Here is a 21,267-nt window from a genome sequence, read left to right on the forward strand (position 1 = left end):
TTAACAAAAAGTTAGGTTTCTGAAAGGAAACCTCAGTTCTTGTTCTGCTACTAAGTTAGAAGTGGATTTTTCTTGCTAAATGTTATTCTGAATCTTCCAAGTTAGGATGCATTACCTGGATGTTAAATCTGTTGTTTTCTGTTTGAGCTTCCATTCCCAACCAGTTTAAGTACCTGACAGTAAGAACCTCAGCACACCAGATTCTTGTCAGCTTGTATAGCTTCAAGCTTTTATTTTGAAGCTCTGTTTGTACAGTGAAAAAACAGGGAACGTTCACATAGTATTGTCCTATTTAGTCTACCTAGCACATTGGCTAGAGGGTTTGACTAGTATATTCCAGAATAATTAATTTTTTTTAAAAAAAAGGTGAATATTACTCAGTTTTATTGAAAAGAATACTTCTCTTTGCTATCTCCATAATGATTTTTTTGACATTTTTCCCCCATCAGTTGTGATTGGAAGGATTTTTCCCCCTCTTCAGCAAGTGTTTGGAGTGCTTATCCCATTTGCTGCTTGGTTACAGAACACAGAATTGTGCAGCAAAACCTGCACTGCACAAGGGTGAAACTGAATCCAAGCCCATGCATGAGGCATGAGGTTTTCTGTCATTAAAAGTGGCAGCATAGCTCTCCAAAGTAATAATAGCTGTTAGGAACAAAATAAATGCCATAAGTAATACTATTTAAAAACTAATCCTAGTCAATATTTACAGCTGAGAGTATTAAAGGGCTTTATTCCACCTAGAGCTTTCAGAATTTCTTAACTCTGCACTGTGACTTTTTTGAAGAGTTTGGTTAGAAGCTGTTTGTGTTCTGGGGGGATAAAAAAAAGAAAATATGAGAACTTCAAAACACTTGCTTTAGCTGTAAGAGGAAGAAAATATTTTATACATTCTTTGAAGGTACCAAATAAAACACAAATACCTTGCTATCAGTTTATTTTAGTGATCTGCCTAAAAAGAAAAAAATCCAAAAATGTCCTAATCAAATAAAAAAACTTCAAAAGTTGGGTCAGGAACTTAAGTCTCCCCTGGGGTACCTGTACCACCCACCTGCAGGCATTGGGCTTCGGTATCATCTAGTGCAAGAAGGCATCACCTTTAAATAGTCGGTAAATCAGCCACCTCTGTTCTGATAATAAGCAGCACTGTTCAATATTGCATGTTCATCAGGAGCAGGGCCTGTCTCACCACATGTGTGTGTGTGTGTATATATATATATATATATAAATGTATATGTATATAGTCTGTGCTGCAGCCAGTGTGTCAGGTGCAGTCCTGTGAATAATTGGCCATATGCTGCTGCAGCAGGCAGTGATGGAAGAGTGTTCAGGCAACAGGATCTGAAAGGAAACACAAACTCCCACAGAAACGTCCTCTGGCAGCAGTTAGACAAACCTGGTTAGCAAAGTCTGTTCTTTGGTTACACAACAGGTAGCGGAGGAGGTCGGTGTAAACAGCCACCTCATCTTCAGTCTCAGAGAAATTGGGAAGGATGAAAAAGGAGTTTGCTTTTTCTGCTCTTCTACCACCACTGGGGTACCCCACTGGCTATCCTGGTGCTCTGAGGCACAGCTCAGACTTTCAACAAAACAAATTAAGTGTTGTTACACCGTAGAAATGAGTAGTTAAACATGCTTTTATTGAAAAAGCCACTTTTTCCAGCCCTTCAAATGTAACTATTGTCAATAATTGAAGTACTTTCCGAAAGCAGATTTTAGTATTTCAACCTTTAGAAATGTAGTAAGTAACAGAACATTGAATTATGATGTATATTAATGCAGTGGAAGTTATTGTTAGAGTACTGAAGACTTCTAAATACTTTTAAAATCATAAATATATTAACTCTTCCCTTTGAATCAAGTAGCATTAATTTAAAACAACAACAACAAAAATACCCACCAAAAAAAGAACCAACCAACACGGAGCCAGACTTTGGCACTTCAAAACTACTCAACACAGTCTGGAAATAATAAATGCAGAGACTTGTTTGCTGTTCATGGTTGAGTCAACTGCTAAAGGGCAAATGTGGTTTTGCTTCCACTGCTACCAGCTGCACGGCTTCTATGTCTAGGTAGACATGTAAACATACAGAGAAAATATAAGGCAAAACCTATAGTCTTGTGTTGCATATCTCAGACATTAATAGGTGGCAAATGGAAGCTATAATAGCAGGTGAAATCATAAATAATTCAGTTAAATATTTCAGGAATCAGTCTTAAATGCCTTCACAGAGAAGGATTAAGATAACTGGATGCACACTGCAGCTAATACAGGGGAAGACTTGTGCAGATGATTTCTTTCTGACACCTGTTTCATGACATACTATTGCTTTAAAACAATGTGCTGTCTCAGCTGCAAAATGCAGCTTCAGAGGGAATTTTTATATTTAAGAAAAATAGTTCTGAATTGTAGGATAAACATGCAGGAGTCTCTTGCAAAGATAGGAAAATATCACCAGGAGGCAATTAAAATACTGATGGGGTTATTAAAGGCAATAGGACTAGAAGGCTTCCCTTTGGTTTAGTGTTCCATTGAATGCCCTGGATTTGTACCCAGGGAGGCACAGCCACATACAGTTAATTTCTAAAGAAAGTGAACTCTCAAAGTTTGCCCCACCTTAATTCTGTCTTTCAAGTCTTGCCTGCTAAAGGAAGTGGAATAGTTCTCTAGTCAGTGTGCGTTACCAGCAATAAATAGCTGGTGGATATAGGATCAGAGCAGCTGCAAATATCCAAGTGTTGGATGCTGAAGACTATTCCTAGTATTTCAGTGTTTTTGTACACATGCTCCTGTTGCCATGAGGAGTCATTTAATGTAGTGAACTGAGGTGTTCTAAGCCTATGTAGACCTAACAAAGATAAAGCTACATCAGACTTTAATTGAACAAGCATCTGGTATTGGGTTGCTCAGCTTGTCTGTACACTTCTCTAAAGAGGAGATGAGATAATCTTGTTCTTTAATATTAGAGTTGCTAATAGTTGGTAAGCTTTGTGCTAGACTGCAGAAGATACGAAATACTTAAAATGAAGTTTACAAAACTGTATGCAAACATGCATGATTGAATTCTTACCGTTGGCTTGGCAAGGCTTGGATTGTACAGGCAGAACTATAAACAGAAGTTAACTCAGAGCTCCCAACAGAAAGACTTAAGTGATACCACAGGGACAGGGGACTGATTTACAGTTTAGATATAAACCATGGTGTGACTGCCCCAGGTTACTTTCATTCCCATCCCAGAAAAGGGTTTCTGCAGTCTGAAGTACCTTTTCAGAGGATGCTTTCTTGTACAAACTACATCCAAATCTCATGCAGGAGAAGAGAGATGAGGTTAGTGAGCATAAGGGGAGATGGCATTTGTGCTGTGCTGTGCTTTGTATCTTTGTAATCTCAGTCCCTACATGCGGGAAGCAAAGACTGCTCTCAACAAAGCTGCCACATGTGACTGCCACACTCAACTGCTCGGCACAGCTTCTGCTCTGCTCTTGTCCCTGTTCCCTCTAGGTTTGGGAACTGATGTTTCAATCTTTCTGAGGACATCACTGGACTGAAGCTTGGCACAGCGTAGGAGCAGCGGGGGTGTCGCAGTTCTGTGAGGTCTCAGTAGTGTTGGCATCTCCACCTGCTGAGCTCTGCTGGTCCCTGGAGGAGCTGGGGGCCTTCCCGTGACCTTTGTATGAACTGGGGGATTTTGCCCAAAGGGGAAGACTCGATGTGAAGGTGGCAGAGCTGTTCCCCTCTGCAGTTGGAACCACTGGCTGTTTCTCTGGCAGGGCCAGAGCATACACAGCACTTTGCTCTGACAGGTGATCTCCACACTGACTAAGGTGTTCTGCCAAGACCAGAGGCTGCTGATCATCCCCTTCTTCAGAAATAACAAAAACTGGTTTGTTTTTATCTGTTTCTGCCATAAGCTCCTTTGTTTTTGAACCGTTGACCAAGTTGATTTTCAGTGGGTTGGAGCTCTCTAGAAGATTTTTGGGGCTTTGGCTGTTAACTGGAGATGCTGCCCCTAGATGTCTTGAGGGATCCAAGGACCTTACATGTTTGGTGTCAGGGGAACTGGCTAAAAATCCAAAATAAGGGTTCCCAAATCTGGATTTCTTCAAATTGCAGGAGGTTAACTTCCGTTGCCTCTGTGCAGACAGAGTGAGGGGGTATGAGGCATTACTGGCAGATGAATCAGAGTAAACAGTCTCTGATGCTCCCTCTATCTCAGTGGCTGAGATTACCTTTCTGGTTGGCACAGCTTGGGATCTTGCAGTCGTAGAAAAGCCCTGCACAAAATAGTACCAAATTAGTAGACATGCCATAAAAAGCAGCTCTCTCTGGAAACATTGATCCCAAGAGAACTGAAAGTTAAAATTCCTGGTTATTTTAGTGGTGAGACGCATTATTTAGGAAAAACCTATGTTATTACCTTAAAAAGAAAGAAACATCCTTTATTAGCTTTGTAACAAGCTGTTGGTTTGATGACTACAGTCAATGAGACCCAGATATCTCTGCCACACCTACGGATTCCTTGCAGTGCAATAATAATAAATAAATGTTAATAAATTCAAGGCATAACCAGGGGGAAAAAAAGCACATGTCAGAACACTCAATGAGATAATCTTGTCTGAAGGCATTTTTTAATGTTCTTCTGGTCTGGCAATAATTTCTTAACCAGGTGCCAACTGCTGGAAAATACAGCTGCTTAATATTTTAGGAAAGCCTGGCTAAATCACAGTATAATTAGGCCAGAGACATGTAATTAGGCCATACACCAAGGAAGATGGACTGTGATGTGTTTGCCCTGCAGGACAGAGAGGTGAGGCACTGTCCAAGGGGAAAACGTGTGCCATCAGTGAACAGTGGGAAATACTGGAACTGAGACCCCAATATCCTCCCCTCCCTGCAAGACTTACACTGCTGTCAACCAGCTTTGTGAAGGGGCTATTGGTGCTCCAGCTACACCATTTTTTCTGTAGCTGTGGTATTGGAGCCAGGAAGTCGTGGAAGGTGCGGGCGCTCCACGTGCGCTGCCTGGGACAGGGATTCTCCAGCTGCACATTCCCCTTCTCAGCAGCGTCTGCCCCTGCAGCCGTGGGGTGCGAGCTCAGCCAGTCAGACACAGAGGCCGGGCTTGTGACACTTCTTTTCAGGTTTTTGTCCTGAAAAGAGTAAATGAAGATCATTTACAGGCATCTTTCATCAAAACATTTTAAAAACACTTTGAAAACAGGCTGTTAGTGCAAGAGTGATTGATTCAGCATTCTCAGAGGATGCAACTTCTCATTGTTCTTCCAGTGCGCTGCCTGAAGCTTGCTGGCTTCCCTGGAGGAAAGTTTTACCTTGCTTCCCCAGTTTCAGGTTTAAAGCTGAAGTGGGAAATTTCAGCTATATAAGATACAGTCTTACAACTCTCACTTAAATATATGAAATATCTACAGCTTAATTTTATTGGAAGTATTTGATAGATCAGAGTCATAAACTTCACTGTGTAAAACAGAATTCTTCCACTCTGTTTAGCTCTTGGAAGGCTCCAGGTGTGTCTCTCTGGGGAAATAAAACTTAAGGGGGATGGAGCCTGCTGAAAGAAATCCAGAGGCAAGCAAGAAGAGAATCAGAAGTCTCAAAAATGCACAGTTTGGGAGAAAAAAATGAAGTAAGTGGTGCTCTTTATCCTAGGGATAGGGAAGAATTAAAAAATAAAAATAATGAAAAATAAAGAGAAAGGGAATAATCTGTTCTCAGTGTCTGTCCTGAATAGAACAAGAAGCACAAGAACTGGATTGGAGCCAAGGAGAGTTGCATTTCACATAAAAATGCTCTTCGGGTGGACAACATGCTTTAGGAGTAGAACAAGACATCCAGACAGGTGCAAAATTGGCATCATCGGAAGGTGAGACTACATTAAACTGCTGTCACCAGCCCTGGCTATGAGCAGAGTTGATCAGACATGGGTACAGACAAGCATCTCTTCCATACATCGTAAGTTCTGATGTTGCATTTGAAATCACAATTTTTGTACTTAATATTGATATGAGCTTAGAGCCAGAAAAGTTAGAGAATCCTTGACATTCCTGTGAATCTCCTTTCATTCTTACTAATACTTCACCTCTTATTTAAGCCTCCTGTTACACAACTCTATACATATTTTTAATTTTCAGCTGTGCGAATATGGTTGTCGTGAGAAGAATGCAAAATCCACATTCCCAAAGTTTACATAGTTCTTTAAAGAGTGTCTGAAATAAATCCCACAGTGTCCTGGATTTAAAAATCCTGAGAAACCAGAAACATGTAATTTGTTATTTCTGAGAAACTGAATCTCCCAAGTTTCTGCAAATCAAAGAAACTATTTAGTGAATGTGTCATATTGGAAATGGATGGGCAGAGAGGCAAGAAATTAGCACTAGATCAGAAAAAGAAACTCAGTAGGAAGCCAGGAGAGGCATCAGGCTCTGGATAAGTTTGTTTCATTATTAAGTTCCTAGTCTAAGATTTTATTAAAGGGACAATCTTTATTTATAAATTTTTAAGCTGGCTATCTTCTCCTCAGTGGCCCTTTCAGGCTTAGGATTTTTTATTCTAATATTATAAATACCTCCAAACTGACATAAAAATTAGCCACTGGTTTTGAGATAGATATACTGGAAGTAACTGGGAAGATGAATAATGTATTTTCTAGATTTTGAAAATGTTTTGGCAAGAAATGTTTGTTAAACTTCCACGATCATACTCTTTACTCAAACCTGTGCATCTGAAATTTGCAGTGTCTGATCAGAAGTCTGAGATCTTGGTCATAAATTAACCAAAGGGTGACTGATGCCTTAAACCAGAGGGGATTTAGAAAGCCACTACTCTATTGGAGGATACCTGGATTCTCCCCAAAAGCCATCCCACCCTCCATTTCCTAATGCCATTCACAAACAGAGGGGGTTTTTTGCTCTCCCTGCTCATAACACAGAACTGGTGTCTTCAAATAGGTTTTAAAAGCTGCAGAGCAAAATCCAGTTAATCACTGTCTCAGGCCCAGCAGAGCTGAGGCTCACACTTAAGGACCAAGCAGCCAGACACAATTCCTCAGGGAAAAGATCAAGATAACTTTTTTAATGAAAGCTCCTTATAACTTGACAAATTCTAGTCAAGCATTTTGCGTGAGGTGAGTCTGCTGGCATTATTTACAGTACTGTGAAGGCTCAGGATTTCACACATGTTTTCACATGGGAATAACTGCTTAGTTCCTGCCAAGGAACGGGCTATGCTCCAGCAGATCTCTCATCCCACTGCCTAGTGCTGGGCCACAGAGCCATGCACCATCTCCTCCGTGAGGCTTGTGCCTGGCTGGCCAGCAGCATTTCACACCCTAAAAATACACATCTAAAAATTCAACTGTAAACATGTCTAACATCAGGAACCCTCGGTATCAAGTGGCCTGATGAGAACCCCTTTGAGTGCAGGTTTGTAATTAGTCTGCCGGGCTCAGTTTCCACCCCCCTGGAGAGGATGATCTTCAGCTGTGGGGAGAGAAAGGCCCAGGGCTTTGAAAAAGGCCCAGCAGTGCTGCCAGGCTTGGTTTTCTGTTCCTTGAGGAATTTGGTTGGGAATATTGCCTCGCTTGTGTGCTTGCATGGACATCACTGAGGAGAGGCTTGCAAACTAAATAACATGTTTAATTCTTCGGGTTTTCTTAAAACTTTTCACTGCTTTAACACTCTTTTATTTATTTTTTTTTAATGTATAAATACCCTCTGAAGATTGCTTGCAGAAGCAATGTCAGAATAGAAATGGCGGGTTTATGTATATTTGTTCCTTCTGACTAAAGTGGGGAGAAGGGGCAGGAAAATGGTTTTCCCTCCTGCCTAGCAGCTGGATGTGTGTGGGGCTGCCACCAGGTAAAGCTCTCTGCTCTGGAAAGGACTGGGGAGAGCAGTCTGGTGTTTGAACAAACAGACTGTTTTGTTCAAGGTGCCCAGTCTGGCTACAACTGCCAGTGCCCTGCCCCACAGAAGGTGATGTTCAGGCAGGGGAAGGCTCCAGAACTGTTTACCATTCTTTCCCCCTTGCTGTTCATCAGGGTGGCCAGCTGTAGGAGAAGCCCAACACGTGTCCTACACTAGTGTAGGAAAAGCCTGACCAGCCTGGCCTCCTGGCTAATTTCCTAATCAAGTGCAGGGATACAGAATGCTTTTGTTTTTTAAACTGTGACAGAAGTATTGCACAGCCTGTCCTGGGCATGTGAGTTCCTTGTGCTGGTTGTTTATCCTCTTGTGGGAAAAAGAGAGAGGGCACTGGAGAAGACAGTATTGACCTGGGAAAGCTTTAGCAGACATGAGTAATGAATGTGCTCTGTCTGCACTCACTCGAGGTTGAAGAGGTGACAGCCAGACCTGAGGCTTCTGAGCCATCATCTGTTCCTAAACAAATAAAGGACCAGGAGTCTGGGGGAAAGAGCTAAAATAAGAGAGAGCCTGCTGAATCAATTCAGGTTTCTGTTTGAATTTGTGAGGCCCTCAGTGCTTTCACATGAAGTAATTGATTTTTTTGGAGCCTAAACTGTTAATTTTCACATCAGCTTGGTGAGACACTTTCTGCCAAGCTGAGGAACTGAGTAACTTCCCTGATCACTTGGAGTGGTGGGCAGGAGTAGGTCTGACTCCTGTGTCTTTCAGTTGCTACAGGTGGTAATTTTAATGGAACATTAGCTTTGCCAATTAACACTTCTGCATGTTGGTCCTACTGCCCACTGGCAAACAGCTCCATTATTTGCTAGCAGAGGTGAGGTAGGGTTCTGCATTTGCTCTTCCCAAAGCTGAGAAGATACTGGCTCAGGGGATCACTGCCCACATCATTTGATGACAGCTCAGCTTGAGGGGTAGGAGAATTGCCTGCCTAAGTGGGCATTAGGCGTAAATAGACAGGTATGACAAGTGCTGTCCAAGAGGGACATCCTGCTTGCTAGAGGTGCTGGGGAATGTACCTGTATCCTGTAGGTGGTAAAGCTCAGCCCACTGGTCCCAGGTCCAGCAGAAATGATAAACACTTCATCACTCCCAGTCTCAGTGGTCACTGCAGAGATGGAGGAGGGCACATCTGGGTCAGTGTCCTGAGGAGACCGTTCCGTACTGCCTCTGCAGGAGGTGACTGGAAAAGGAAGAAAAATCAATAAAGACTGCTTGCAAGAGTCCAAAACATCTGTTACCAAATCCTCCATGACAAACCCTCCTCCCTCCCTCCCTCCCCAGACACTCCAGAATGGGCTTTGGCTGGTTGTTGCACCAGCCAGAGCAAAATTCAAGTCAACAGTTTGCTCTCCTGAAAGTGCAAGCTTTAAAAAAAAAACAAAAAAGGAGAGGAGAAACGCCCTTGGGTCTGCTTTCTAATAAAAACAGACATGAGCTGAAATTCCTTGTGTTAAACACATGAGGTTGTGCTGCAGATCAGAAACTTGCAGACTTGCTCAAATCATTATTTATTTTTATTTACTCATACATGTTAATATTGGGAGCTGTAGTTTTTTTGTTAAACCCCAGTGAAGCTGCTTCTACAGGCAGCCTGATGCTCCTGGAGGGCCATGGAGGGGGTGTGTTTCTGCACGTGTCCCCAAGGCCTATCATCTGGTCCAGGCAAGGAGAACTCTGGCCACAAGCTCAAGAAGGAGATGGGAAGCAGTCATGGCTGGGAGCACAGAATTAGCTTTTTATGGAAATGCCCTTGTGAGAGCTGAGAGTGTAGTGGCTGATGGTTCATGGGGAAACTGATGGTGTGTCACAACACCGCATGAAGTCGCTCCCTGTTGGCCTCCACTAACCAGAAGGGGCACTGGGACAGTTCATATGCTGTGACTCAAAATTGCAGCAAGTGACATTCTCTGCAGCTTGGCTGGGATGCTTTTTTCTGGAAGCACACTGAGGTAAATGTCACCCAAAGCACCTCCATCCATATAGACCCACAGAAACTGAGCTCTGGGAGCTGGAGTTGGCCAAAGACAATTTGAGCATTGTAAACCCCATCCTTTCTGGGGTTAAGCTGGGGCAGGTGAAACTCGTCCCCAGTTTATGGATCTGTGTAAGTTGTTTGTAGCAGCCTGAACCCAACGTGTTTGCTCTGCTAACCCAGTGTCTCTGCAATGCCATGTGCTGCGACAGCTTGTGTTGGCAGCGTGCTGGAGCTGTGCTTGTGTGAGCTCCTTGCCAGGGGAATTACCCTACCAGGGAGGGGGGAGCAGCAAAGGACAGCCCCACAACAAAGGTTTTCTGCTTCGGAGTAGCTCTCCAGCTGTGCATGGGTGAGACAGTGACGAGGGCTGCGGGGAAGAAACTATCTGATGAACTGGCCCAGGGCCCCAGGGTGCCCCGACCTGCTCCGGCCGATGCCCCGCACTTACCCGCCTGCTCCCGGCTCACAGAGTGGTTGTTGTTTTCATTCTCCCGACTTGGCACCACCAGCTGGAGCTCATTGATATCAACAGTGGAGTTCTGGATCCTGTTCTACAACTCAGAACATGCCCCAGTAAACATCGTCAGATAAACAGTGCAACAGCCAACATGAAAGAGAGAAACAGAAATTGCTGAAGCCATTAGCACTAACCTCCTGGTCACTGCATGCGTTGGATGAGCTCCTTTTGGGGCACGTTCTCTGCCTGAAAAGGAGAGACAGCAACAACAACAACAAGCCCTCGAGTGAGTTAAAGATCCACAGCAGGAAAGTTCTCGGCTCTGCTCATCCTGCGAGGGGAACCCAGCAGGTTATGAGCATCCAAAATACTTGCCAAGACTCAAGGCAGCAAGGCCTGTAAACAAGGGGAGAAAATTATATGCTCATGTGGTGGAAAGTCAGCTGAGAAGAGAAGAACCTGTCATCTTCTTCCCATGCTCACTGCAAAAGCAGGAACAGAGCTCAGACCTCTGCCAAATCCCACCAGGCTCCCCCTGACAGCTGCTCTTTCACATCAGTAACTGAATAGCAGGACTGAGATCCTTCAGTCTGGGCAGTGACATCCTTCTTATCCTGCTAGACAGAATATTTAATCTGCATAGCTAATTCTGCATACTGGGTTATATTTAGCAAGCAGAGAGCATCCGATGCTGTTCATTTGTATGACTGTTTCACTAAAAGGCAGTGCTGTGGCAGATGATGATGGGATTAATGTGCCCCTTGGCTGAAGGGGGATACAGGCATGTCCTTAGCAATTTTTTTCATATTTTTGTTGAAATTGACATTACAAAACAACTAGGGTTATAAACTTTTGGATGAATAAGACTTAAAGATATCACAAAGAAAGGCTGGCACTGGTGGATGTGATAATGACTGAAACAATGTAGTCTGTGCCCAATGGTTCTCCAGGGGACAGTGCAGACATGGGGAAGCATTAGGCACTGACTGATGGGATACAACCCAGATTACTGCAGAAGCAAATTCTCACCCCCAGGTGATGGATGGGCAGCATGAAGTGACTGCCAGGGCAGCTTGGGTGGGGAGAGATGGCAACACTGAAGACTTGATGGAGTCACTGGGCACTCAAGGGTTGGGAGGCTATGCAGGCATAAAGTGCAGTTGCAATTCATGGGTTGCAACCATACAGCAAGTTTGATTGCATGGGACAGGATTAAAATTAAATAAGGTGGACGTATCTGTTGTTCCTGGGGCTTGGGAAAGAAAATAAAAAATCCCCCATTACTCGAGCCAGGCTTCATGGCCAAAAGTAATTAGAAGTATTGGCCAACTAACAACTGAAGCTTTCATTCCCTCCCCAAGTAGCAAACAAAAGCTGCAGTGTGGCAGAGACTTGGAGTTTCCCCAGAGAGCTTTGCCCTGCTCAATGCAATGAGCCTGAGCAGATACTGCTGATGACTTGGTGCACTGGAGTGGCAGTGGGTGCCAAGCCCTTCCCAGGCCATTTCTACTCCTGGCAAGGCAGAGCCTGCTACTTTTAGCTGAGCAAGAGCAGCAGACAGAAATGGAAAAAAAAAAAAAAAAGAATCAACGGCTAAACCTGGTACCAGAGGAATAAATAAAGTATGAAGAGAAAAGAAAGTGGAAGGCAAGTTTACAAGGCCAAGAGCTTCCAGGTTTTTCTTGGCATCCTCGGCAGTGCCCAGTCCAGCCAGCAGAGTGTCCCTGGGCCTCGGGGGGCTGGTCCCAGTTCTGATTGTGCTGCACTGGTAAAGCACCATCATTTCCCCCCTCAGCCCACCCCGTGCTACCCTGACATTTTCTGCAGTGAGGACAGACTGTGGCTAATACACATTTGACAACTGATTTCAAGCCCCTATTTAGGACAAGAAGCATAAAATAGAGCTCGATGGGCTCAATCTAAAAGAAGTTTAGTGCTTAATGGCCGCAGCAGTCTTATTCTGAGCTGCATTAAAAACCCACAGCTGTAAGGTGTGAGCAAGCTCCAACCAGTGCCAGTGGTGCTGGGGCCAGAGACCAAAGCAGTTCCCACAGTAAAGAGGGGAAAAAGACAACACAGGTGAGATAACTCAGCACAGATCATCACTTCCACCTGGTGTCACTTAAATGCTGTGAAGTCTGACAAAAAATAAAGTGGTGTAATCAAGGCTTCCCAAGAACAGCATGCAGGGAATACAGGAGGCTGGGAGAGTAAACACCCTGTCAAGAGGCTAAAGGAGTAGGGCTAGTCTCTATTTACATTCAGTCAATATCTGGCTAAGGTATAGATATCTTTTAAAAAAATAATAAAAAAGAGTTGTAGAGCAATAAAGACATAATGAATAAAGAGCATAAATGACAGTGTTAAAAGAAACAAGCCTAATCCTGTGCCATAGGACCCCGGGTAGGATGTATTCCCAGCGACCAGAACACACAAACATTGGTGTGTGGGGCTGAAATCCTGTGGGCTTTTTTTTTTTCTGTTGGTCAGCAAGAGCAGAACATTATTTTGTAAACATCTGACAAGCAAAACGCCAAACTGTGAATGTGAGAAGCATGGCCTGACTTTCTAAACAGGCTTTGCAGAGGAAACCTCAGCCAGTGGAGCCTCAGATTGCCAGTGTACTTTTTGGGTTGAATAATAACTCTGCTTCATGGATCGTTACAGTGAAATTAAATAGGGGTATTGGAGCAAGAACAGCCTACTCAACATGTGTATCAGCCCAGACTGCTGCCATAGCAAAGGGAGCCTGTTTCTGTCTCTTCTGAAGATTGGCAAGGGTATAAAAATAAAGTATTTGGTATCTGGAAGACATTTTCCACCAGACTTTTTCCTTCAGAGCTAGCAAAAAAATTGTGGTCTAAATTAGTGTTCTGCAAGCTCTTTAAAAACAAAAAGGTTAGTCAGATGTAGTACATGCAAGTTTAACTCTTACAGCTACAAAAAGCTCAGACCCTGAAAGCAGGAATTTCTATATATGGAGCAACAGAGATGATATTTAAGCTTCACCACTGTGCCCATGTTTTCTGGTGCCCAGTGTGACTGGCCTGCGTTTCGTGTTTATTCAGCCAGAGCTAAAATGCAGCCTCCGTAAGGACAAGGAAAAGCAAGTTGCTCAAACCAGCCCCAGTGGCGAGGGCTGTCTGGGCAGTCCTGAGACCTCTGGGGTTCGATGATGCACACTGGATGAGGCAGGGGATGCAGGAAGGGAGAAACCAGAGCAGCTGTGTGATGGCTCTGGGAAATGAATGCTCCTCCTGCTGATACCCATCCACCAGAGTGGAGCCCTGCAAGGGGCACTGTTTGTTTTAGTTTACCTGATGTTGTCATTGAAGTCAAACCATTTGAAAAACGGTGTTTATTTTTACAAAAACCTGGGGAGCATGGGCTCTGTTTTGAATCTGTTGGAAGGGAGAGAAATAAATCACTGTTTCTACAAAAATGTTTTCACTAGGAAGTTAGAAAATGCAAACATATGCTGGGGGGCGGAGAAGTGTTCCTAGGATAGATACAGAGAAAAGAAATATATAAAGGAGAAGCAATTGACTGGAGAGGCATGCTTGTGTAACTGTCTGGTTTTAGCCTTTAACTAGTTAGCATCAGGACCTGGAAATTCACAACCCAGCCTGACCACCAGCTCACTTGACTGGATCATTTTGGATTGCATTTGGGAACAATGAGAGGTACTGCAACATGGCTCTGGGCTCTTCCTCAGCATCAAAGGGATGTGCAGATGACTTCTTAACATACTGAATGCATTGGATTTAAAATGTCTGCACAGTCTCTTGGATAAAATATGCTACAGATGGGAAAATATTTTTAAATCTTAATTCTACGTGGTAATACTTTGGTTATTATTTACTTTTCTGCAGAGTGCTAGTGATGGTTAGTTAGAGCCAAACTGTGGGAAAAGATGCAGTGACTGTCAGCTCAGCCCACTCAGGAGACTCAGGGAAGGATGATCTTTCTGTGCTGATTTTGTCCATCAGCCAGAAGCTGATGTGCAAAGGCACCACTACTATTGAAACTAAAAATGACCAGGAAAATCCTGACTGTTCAGGTATTTATGCAGGAAAAAGGAAAGAAATCTGAGGTAGAGGAGCTGTAGGAAAGAAAACTGAGGAGCCTAAGGCAGGAGCAGTGAGTGGCACTGACTTCCTCCATACCCACTTTACCACACTTGGAGGACAGCAGGAGTTAGCAAAGCAAAGGAAACATAACTCTTTTCTGGAAATATAACTCTTGTCTGGTCCTTTCCCTGTGGATAATATCTCATGCTTCCAAGGCTCTGGTGTGCACCACCTTACCTGCAAGCTACACAGAGGGCAGAGAGCAAAGCAAGAGCAAAAACAATGATCCCTGTTACAATTGCCAGCATCATCATGTTCTCCTTCCTCTCCTGCCTCACAGCATCCACAGTGCTGGGGTCAGTGATGTTCCTGTACTCGAACAGCATCGCAAAGCCTCGGCCCCGGTCCGTGGTGGTGATCAGCTCCATAATAACCTCAACCATTTCCAGAGATGAACCAAAGACCATGGTCTTGTTTACAGGGGAATTTGGGCCGCAGAAGCGAGAAGAAAATGTGATGAGATCGGAAACATATAATACATCATGGGGACAGACATCCACTGCTGACTGAGGGCTGGAGATTTCCAAGGGCAATGCTGTTGAGGGAAGAGTCCAGCTCTCTACTGTGACTTCATTTCTCTCACTAGCAGCCAGGTGGGCAAGCAAGATCTTCCCTTCCAAATCCTCTCCTGTTTCCAGGCCACTGGTGTTTTGCCTCTGCATTAAGACACTACCAGCCACGGGGAATGGCAGCTCCTCCTTGGTAATTGCTTTGGGTTCCTTCATCTGCTTCCACTGGTTTTCTTCAGATGCTTGTTTGGCTTCATCTTTTTTTGAGATGGTTCCTGGAAGTTCACTCAGGTGACCAGCAAGGTCCTTTGACTGGTCTCTGGTGCTGCTCAGATTCTGAGCCACCTTTGATGTCGAGGCCCGGAGAGAGGGTTTTGTGGTGTGGACAGCAAATTCCAGGTTTTCCTCAAGAGAAGGCATGTCCTTATTTTCTGTTGTAGCAGGGGCTGTAAAGCCATCCCAGGGGGTTGGAGTTTCACTAGAGCTCTCAAAAATGTCAAAGTCAAATATTTCCAAGATGAGATGGGTTCTCATGGGAATGAAAAACTGCCAGACGCAGTGTGTCCCTGGGTAATAGTTGTTTGGAAAACCTGGTGACAAAATCAGGCCTCTTTCCATTGATTCCACCACTGCACCACAGGAGTAATACACCTGGGAAATAAAACACAGAATCTTACATCTTGCCATAGATTATACCCAGGATGCAGTCTGCCAGACCAGTGGAAGTTCTGGCTCTTTTCTTTCCCTTCAGAGTCTGGTTTAAGATGCTGTCAAGACAGGGGAATTCATTAAGCTTGTGCAAGTTTTAGCTCCTACTTCTGTGGAGCATCGATCTGATATGGGAAGCCACTCTTAGAGACTATGGAAGTGTATATTGCGTGGCCAACCTCCAACAGAAATATAACCCACATAAGTAATTCACATAATTCTCACTTCCTACTACTGATAATTTGTGCTGTTGGCAAACATACAACTTTTTGACCACACGAATGTGTTGCCCTAAACAGTTGGTTGTGTGAGAAAAATCTTAAGAAGCTAAAGGAAAAATGTGTCACAGCATTTAAAACTCTGTGTTATTTTCATTACAAAAATGTTTTCATGTAAAAAAGAACCTTTGCATTGATGATTACCCATGATTCATCCAACCAACTCATCTTCTGTTTCAAGGACATTCAGCCTTATTTACTTCAATAAAATGTAGCTGCTTTGATTGGGCAAATTGTCTCTTTTTCAAGTGCAAAGCCTCTCAAAATAGTGACAGCAGATACCAGCTCTCACCAGTAAACCAGCAACCAACATACATTTTACATAACACAGCGACAGTTCCATGTGAACCTGCTATTTCTTCCCTCTCCACAAATAGCCTCCAGCCTCCAAGGAGGAAGGAAGTCCATAAATGGTGGCACTAACCACCATTCTGTGCTTTTCTAAAGGTGCATGAGGCTGCTTTTGCACATCATATTTACAACTACCTTCTCCCAAAGCCGCTCTCAGAGCCTTTTTTCAATATTCTTTCATAAATTTGCAGAGCACAGAGCCCAGTCTATGCCTTAGGCAATTGTTTTTCAAAAGGGAAAGAAAACAAAACCAGAAGTGCTTAGGTCACAAGCTCTGTCTAGGAGCATGGGTTTACAAGCATTAATTGGAAAAGAAAGGGAATGCTTTGGGTTTGGTGTGGTTTTTTATTGGAAATGATTAGTCGTCTTGGTCTGTTATCTATTTAAACACAAAGGAACTTGGCAGTAGAACAAACAAAGCTTATGAAGTCCATAGAAAGCCACAAAGATCAAAATACTCCTTTTCTTTTTCTCTTGCTCCCTCCCCTTGGCTCATATTGAAATGGGAAGAAAAAAAATGCAACACCAAATGTTAAAAGCTCCTGAATAGAAATAGAACTCCAGACCTGTTCTGTGAGGCACAACGTTTGTTTTCCAGCAGGTGCTGCTCATATTCTGGGGGATTTCAGGGTAGATGCAGGATGACCACAGAAAAGGACCAAAACAATAATGTGGGTGGAAACTGTGTTCTGTATTCAACTTGGAATCCAATATTTGACTTGTAAAAGTGTCATCTAAATCAAAGCTTATGTTAATTATAGTGGAATAAGCTGCAGGCTGCTCATTTAAGGCACCTGGGCTGGACTATGGCTGGAAGTCTCAAGTGAAAAACAAACCACATTCATTGCCACACACATATTATTCTCTGTCTAATGCCTTAGAGTCCCACATGTAAAATGAAAACATATTAATAGAAATTTGCTGATCTTTTCTCCAGGGGGTAAAATGTTGGGGTTCAGTCTGGATTTGTTAATTTATGGTAAAAATCCAGGGGAAACAAGCAAAACTTGATGTCACTTTAAGACGCTACAGGTCCTAACAGTTGGATCCATTTACTAATTCACATCAGAATTATAGAAACATTTGTTGCCACTTGGATTTTACTGAAAACTTGTGAATATGCTTCTCTTTCCTCAGAGAGAGGATGCCTCTTACACTTGGAAGAAGAATAGAGGGATTTTCTCTTTTTTCTCTTGTATTCCTTCCCTTCATCCCAGCATAATGGTGCAGTCTTGCCTTTGTTCCACACTAATCTTCTGAGCTCACTTTTAAACAAGATATTTGCATAGCAAGAAACAGTAAACACCACCTAACTTTTGCACTAACATACGTGCCCATTTTAGGAGGCAGAATGTGCACCAGAACTGCTGCTCTCGCAGGGTGGCACTCCTGGATGTGGGAGGATCACAGATTGGCTCAAACCTCCTTAAATTAGCAGTGATTGAGGGCTGAGATTTTGTTTTGAGGAATATGTGAACTGATCCAGTTGCCTTTTTTCAGACTCTGAGAAGGCGCTTGGAGGCGTTCACAGCCCCTCCTCTACTACCAGGAGACTCTCTTAACACCCGAGAGCTGCAGCCACCGGATCAGCGGGTCCTGTGGGATTCATCACCGAGTGCTGAATGGGGAATGCAGCCCCCCCAAATCCCTCGCCCCTGCTCTCAGGATAAGCTCCCTTTCCTGCCTTCACTTTCACTCAGATCTGTCAAATTGTCATCATTTGAGGAGGAATATCTTGCACGTTCTGTGTACATCCAAGGAGTCTCAGATGAAAGGTGCCTCTTGAGCCACCAGCTGGCTACAATAAAAACCCCAAGAGCTGCCCTGCACCCCCAAACGTGGGCAGAGGGGGAAATGCAATGTGTGAATTCCTGAAATATGGCTGAAAGGTCATGGCAGTGGGAGAATTGTTCATTTATTACAGCTTGTGAGACCAAAAAGATTCAAGACTTGCTCTGAGATCAGGGAAAAAAACCCACAAGGGACAGGAAATGCAAGACAGATCTGAGGGAAAGGGAGGGGGAAGGATTTCTGATTAGTTTATAATCCCCAACTGAATGAATGACAAAATGGTTTTGTTCATTTCAATCACCCATTATGAACCCTGAGTTTTGCCAATTAGACACAGATGTTCCCTTCTGCAGCAAGCTATAGGCTTGTGGGCTTTTGACAGATGCAGGCAAAAAAAAAAAAATTGGCACATTTTTAATCTTTGCAAATGGTAGGTTGTTGTCTTTTTAAAAACAACACCTGATATATGCCCACACCAATTAGGTGAATTATGAGCAGGGAGAACCAGATCACCAGTCCTGTTTGTCTGCTTTTCAGTACTTTCCTCTCTGGCCAGAGGTTCCAAATGTTTCCAACAGTTGTGCTGAACTGAATCTCCAGTCCATCGTGGTCAGACAAATCCTATCTGCTTTCTCTATTGGGGTGACAGGGGAACTGCATTTAGTATGTTTAGAAGTAACTCAAATCTCAGTTAATGCTGCTTGGCCACAGACACAATGGTTGGCTATTTCAGAAGATGACAAGATGTTGCATTTCCCTCTTTCACACTACACAGCCCACTCAAAAGCTTAAATCTTGTGCCATTACTAAAAAATGCCCCATTGTCATGTACTTACCTCCTCCTGTGCTGGTGTTTGGAGAAGTTAATATTGACATCAGCTTTGAGCTATTTAAGATACACATGTGTAAGGAGTTATAAAGCTTCTGCACCAGGAAACACAGGGCTAAGGAGTACAAGGTGGACCTTGTGCTTGTCCCTCAAAAGTGATTGTGGAAGTGGTGCTCTGATGGTGCTGAGAATGCTCTGCTGCCCTCTGAGGAGCATGGCTGCAGCAAACCCACGTGTGATGCAGCTGTAGGGAGTTTTTCTTACACATAAAGCTGTGTTGGGTAGGAACAGATGTGGCCAGAAGTGACTGCAGGCCATTGTTCAGGAATCTCACCACAGACACCAGCGGCTGCTTCCTGAGGAGCACCAGCTCCCAAAGAAAGAGAAGCCCCTGCTGTATTGTACAGGGGTGCAGCACAAAGCCAGTGTGTCATTGCTTCAAAATGGATTCTTCTGTACATCAAAGACCTCTTGAGAAGCAGGAGGCACTGATGAAAAGCAGAATTCCCATGCATAAAATGGAGAAAATTATTTTTTTTGCCAGATGGGATTTCACCATAAGGCCCACCCAAGACTATGCACGGGGAAGAGTAGTTATCATATCTGAGTAATAGAACTCTTAACTCTGCTCTCCACTCACACAACACCTACAAATGTAGGCCTGGAGCCTCTGCACTCTTCCTGCAGGAACACTGTCAGGGAATCAACACATTCTAAGGGAATCCCACTCCCTACAAGATTAATTTAATTTAATAATATAATTATCACCCTTTAGTCACAACTAGTGCCACAGAAGGCACCAGGCTGGACCAGAGGCAAGCTCAGAAGCAAGCTCACTTTGCCAGGACAGGACAAGTTCTTTCAGCAGCTCAGAGCAACCCCACGCTCAAAACCTGCAGGGGTCTTGCAAAAAGCCATGAATGGCAAGTTGTGGCAGCCTCTAGCTGGCCCACAGCCTCTTCAGTGATGGGTACCAGCCTCTGCCTGAACCACAGGGAGCAGGCATGGCTGGGTTTCTCAAGCTTTTCTGTCCTGCCTCCAGAAGAGAAGTGCTGCTGGCCTGAGGTGATGCTGGGAACCCAGAGGGAACGTGAGAGGATGCTGTGACGTGTGGCTGGTAAGAGAAGGTGTCATGGCCATGTGGTTCAGCTTGTAAAGAGACAAGCCCTGCTGAAGAGAACTGGAAACAAAGTGATGCAAGGCCCTGGGTTGGGAAATCCTCAGCCCATTCGTGTTCTTAGATTTTGTTTCTTTTTCTTCATTCATGTTAATGCTGGTTATGAGAAGCTGCTGGTTGCAACATCCATCCCACTTGCATCCCAAAGAATGTTTATTTTTGAAGTGTATTTATTTCAAAGAAAGGGAAGGAGGACATCCTGTCTTGATGTTTGATATTCCTCTGTGAGCACGATCTCAGATTCTCTGGCTTGAGACTTGTCCAACGTAGCTTGTTTTCTTTTATAAAATACCTAAGGAATAGCAAGTTCTTGTGGTGTGTACCCAGAGTCAGAGTGAAAGCTCAGCAGAGGAAACTGGAGACACACAGATGAGCCACTGAATTTCCACGACACCCTCAGGGGCCAAGCCACACACCTAATAGAGATACCCAGCTGCAAGACTGCGAGGAAATTATGTGCAAGGTTCATAACCCACTTTGCCCTCATGAATGCTTTATGCACATCTCAATTCTGTGCATTGCTCACATGTATTTCGAGTTTCAGGCAGATTTAAAAATGTCACTTCCACTTCTTTTTAGAAACAAGCGTAGGAATAATCCACTATATTTCGAACTGACTGAACATTTAAGAAGTGCTGCATTTATTAGTTTTTTCAAGCACAGAGGCGTATTAACTCCTTATCCAAGTAAAAGGGCTTTTTGGTCTTCGCTTGAAGACTGTACAAGAAAAAAACCTAATACTGGAGTAATTAGTGGAGGTGAGGATAGAAGCTTTTTATGAAGACCTTAGGCCTTTCAAAAAATCATTCTGAAGTGAGAATACTTGGTTATGATCCTATGATTTGAATCAGAGAGTTATTTTATGTTTTGTCCCTTCCTGTAAAATAGCCCCACTATTTAAACACTTCTAAGGGGAGAAAAGAAAGAACTCCTCTGTAGGTAGATTTTTTTGCTTAATTTAAAAATCAAAATCCACTGCAGCTGCCTAGTGCCAGAACAGGACAGTGTATGGGCATTCCACAGTAGCCTTGTCAGTCTACAGCTGATTCAACAGAAGCCACAGGGGTAAGCAAATAGTTTCTGCACAGAGATGGATGCAGTCTTAGAATCCAAGATTG

General features: G+C 43.6%; 2 protein-coding genes across 8 annotated transcripts in view; one reads left to right on the forward strand and one right to left on the reverse strand.

Annotated features, from left to right (window-relative positions):
- The window catches only part of CHFR (checkpoint with forkhead and ring finger domains), a 38,572-nt gene extending 23,578 nt beyond the window's left edge, over positions 1–14,994 (forward strand). Inside the window, exons 19-21 of one of the 5 annotated variants that reach the window (XR_001331552.2) lie at positions 5,510–5,645; positions 5,735–5,971; positions 14,928–14,994. The gene's annotated coding sequence lies outside the window, so the exon portion shown is untranslated. The other 4 variants (XR_001331551.2, XR_001331556.2, XR_001331554.2 and 1 more) reach the window with 4 other exon arrangements.
- LOC106628249 (uncharacterized) overlaps positions 1,620–21,267 on the reverse strand; it is a 31,864-nt gene continuing 12,216 nt past the window's right edge. For all 3 annotated transcript variants that reach the window (XM_014253657.2, XM_088065240.1, XM_088065241.1), the window contains exons 2-7: positions 14,684–15,666; positions 10,571–10,622; positions 10,368–10,470; positions 8,961–9,124; positions 4,906–5,151; positions 1,620–4,275 (exon numbers count right to left, since the gene is read on the reverse strand). In XM_014253657.2, the coding sequence (XP_014109132.2) occupies positions 3,538–4,275; positions 4,906–5,151; positions 8,961–9,124; positions 10,368–10,470; positions 10,571–10,622; positions 14,684–15,666 (2,286 nt within the window). In that variant the 3' untranslated portion in view covers positions 1,620–3,537. The remainder of the gene's footprint in view (positions 4,276–4,905; positions 5,152–8,960; positions 9,125–10,367; positions 10,471–10,570; positions 10,623–14,683; positions 15,667–21,267) is intronic.

The sequence above is a fragment of the Pseudopodoces humilis genome, chromosome 20, assembly GCF_049639895.1.
Source record: "Pseudopodoces humilis isolate 2021_Gansu_Grassland_sample_001 chromosome 20, ASM4963989v1, whole genome shotgun sequence".
Taxonomy (NCBI): domain Eukaryota; kingdom Metazoa; phylum Chordata; class Aves; order Passeriformes; family Paridae; genus Pseudopodoces; species Pseudopodoces humilis.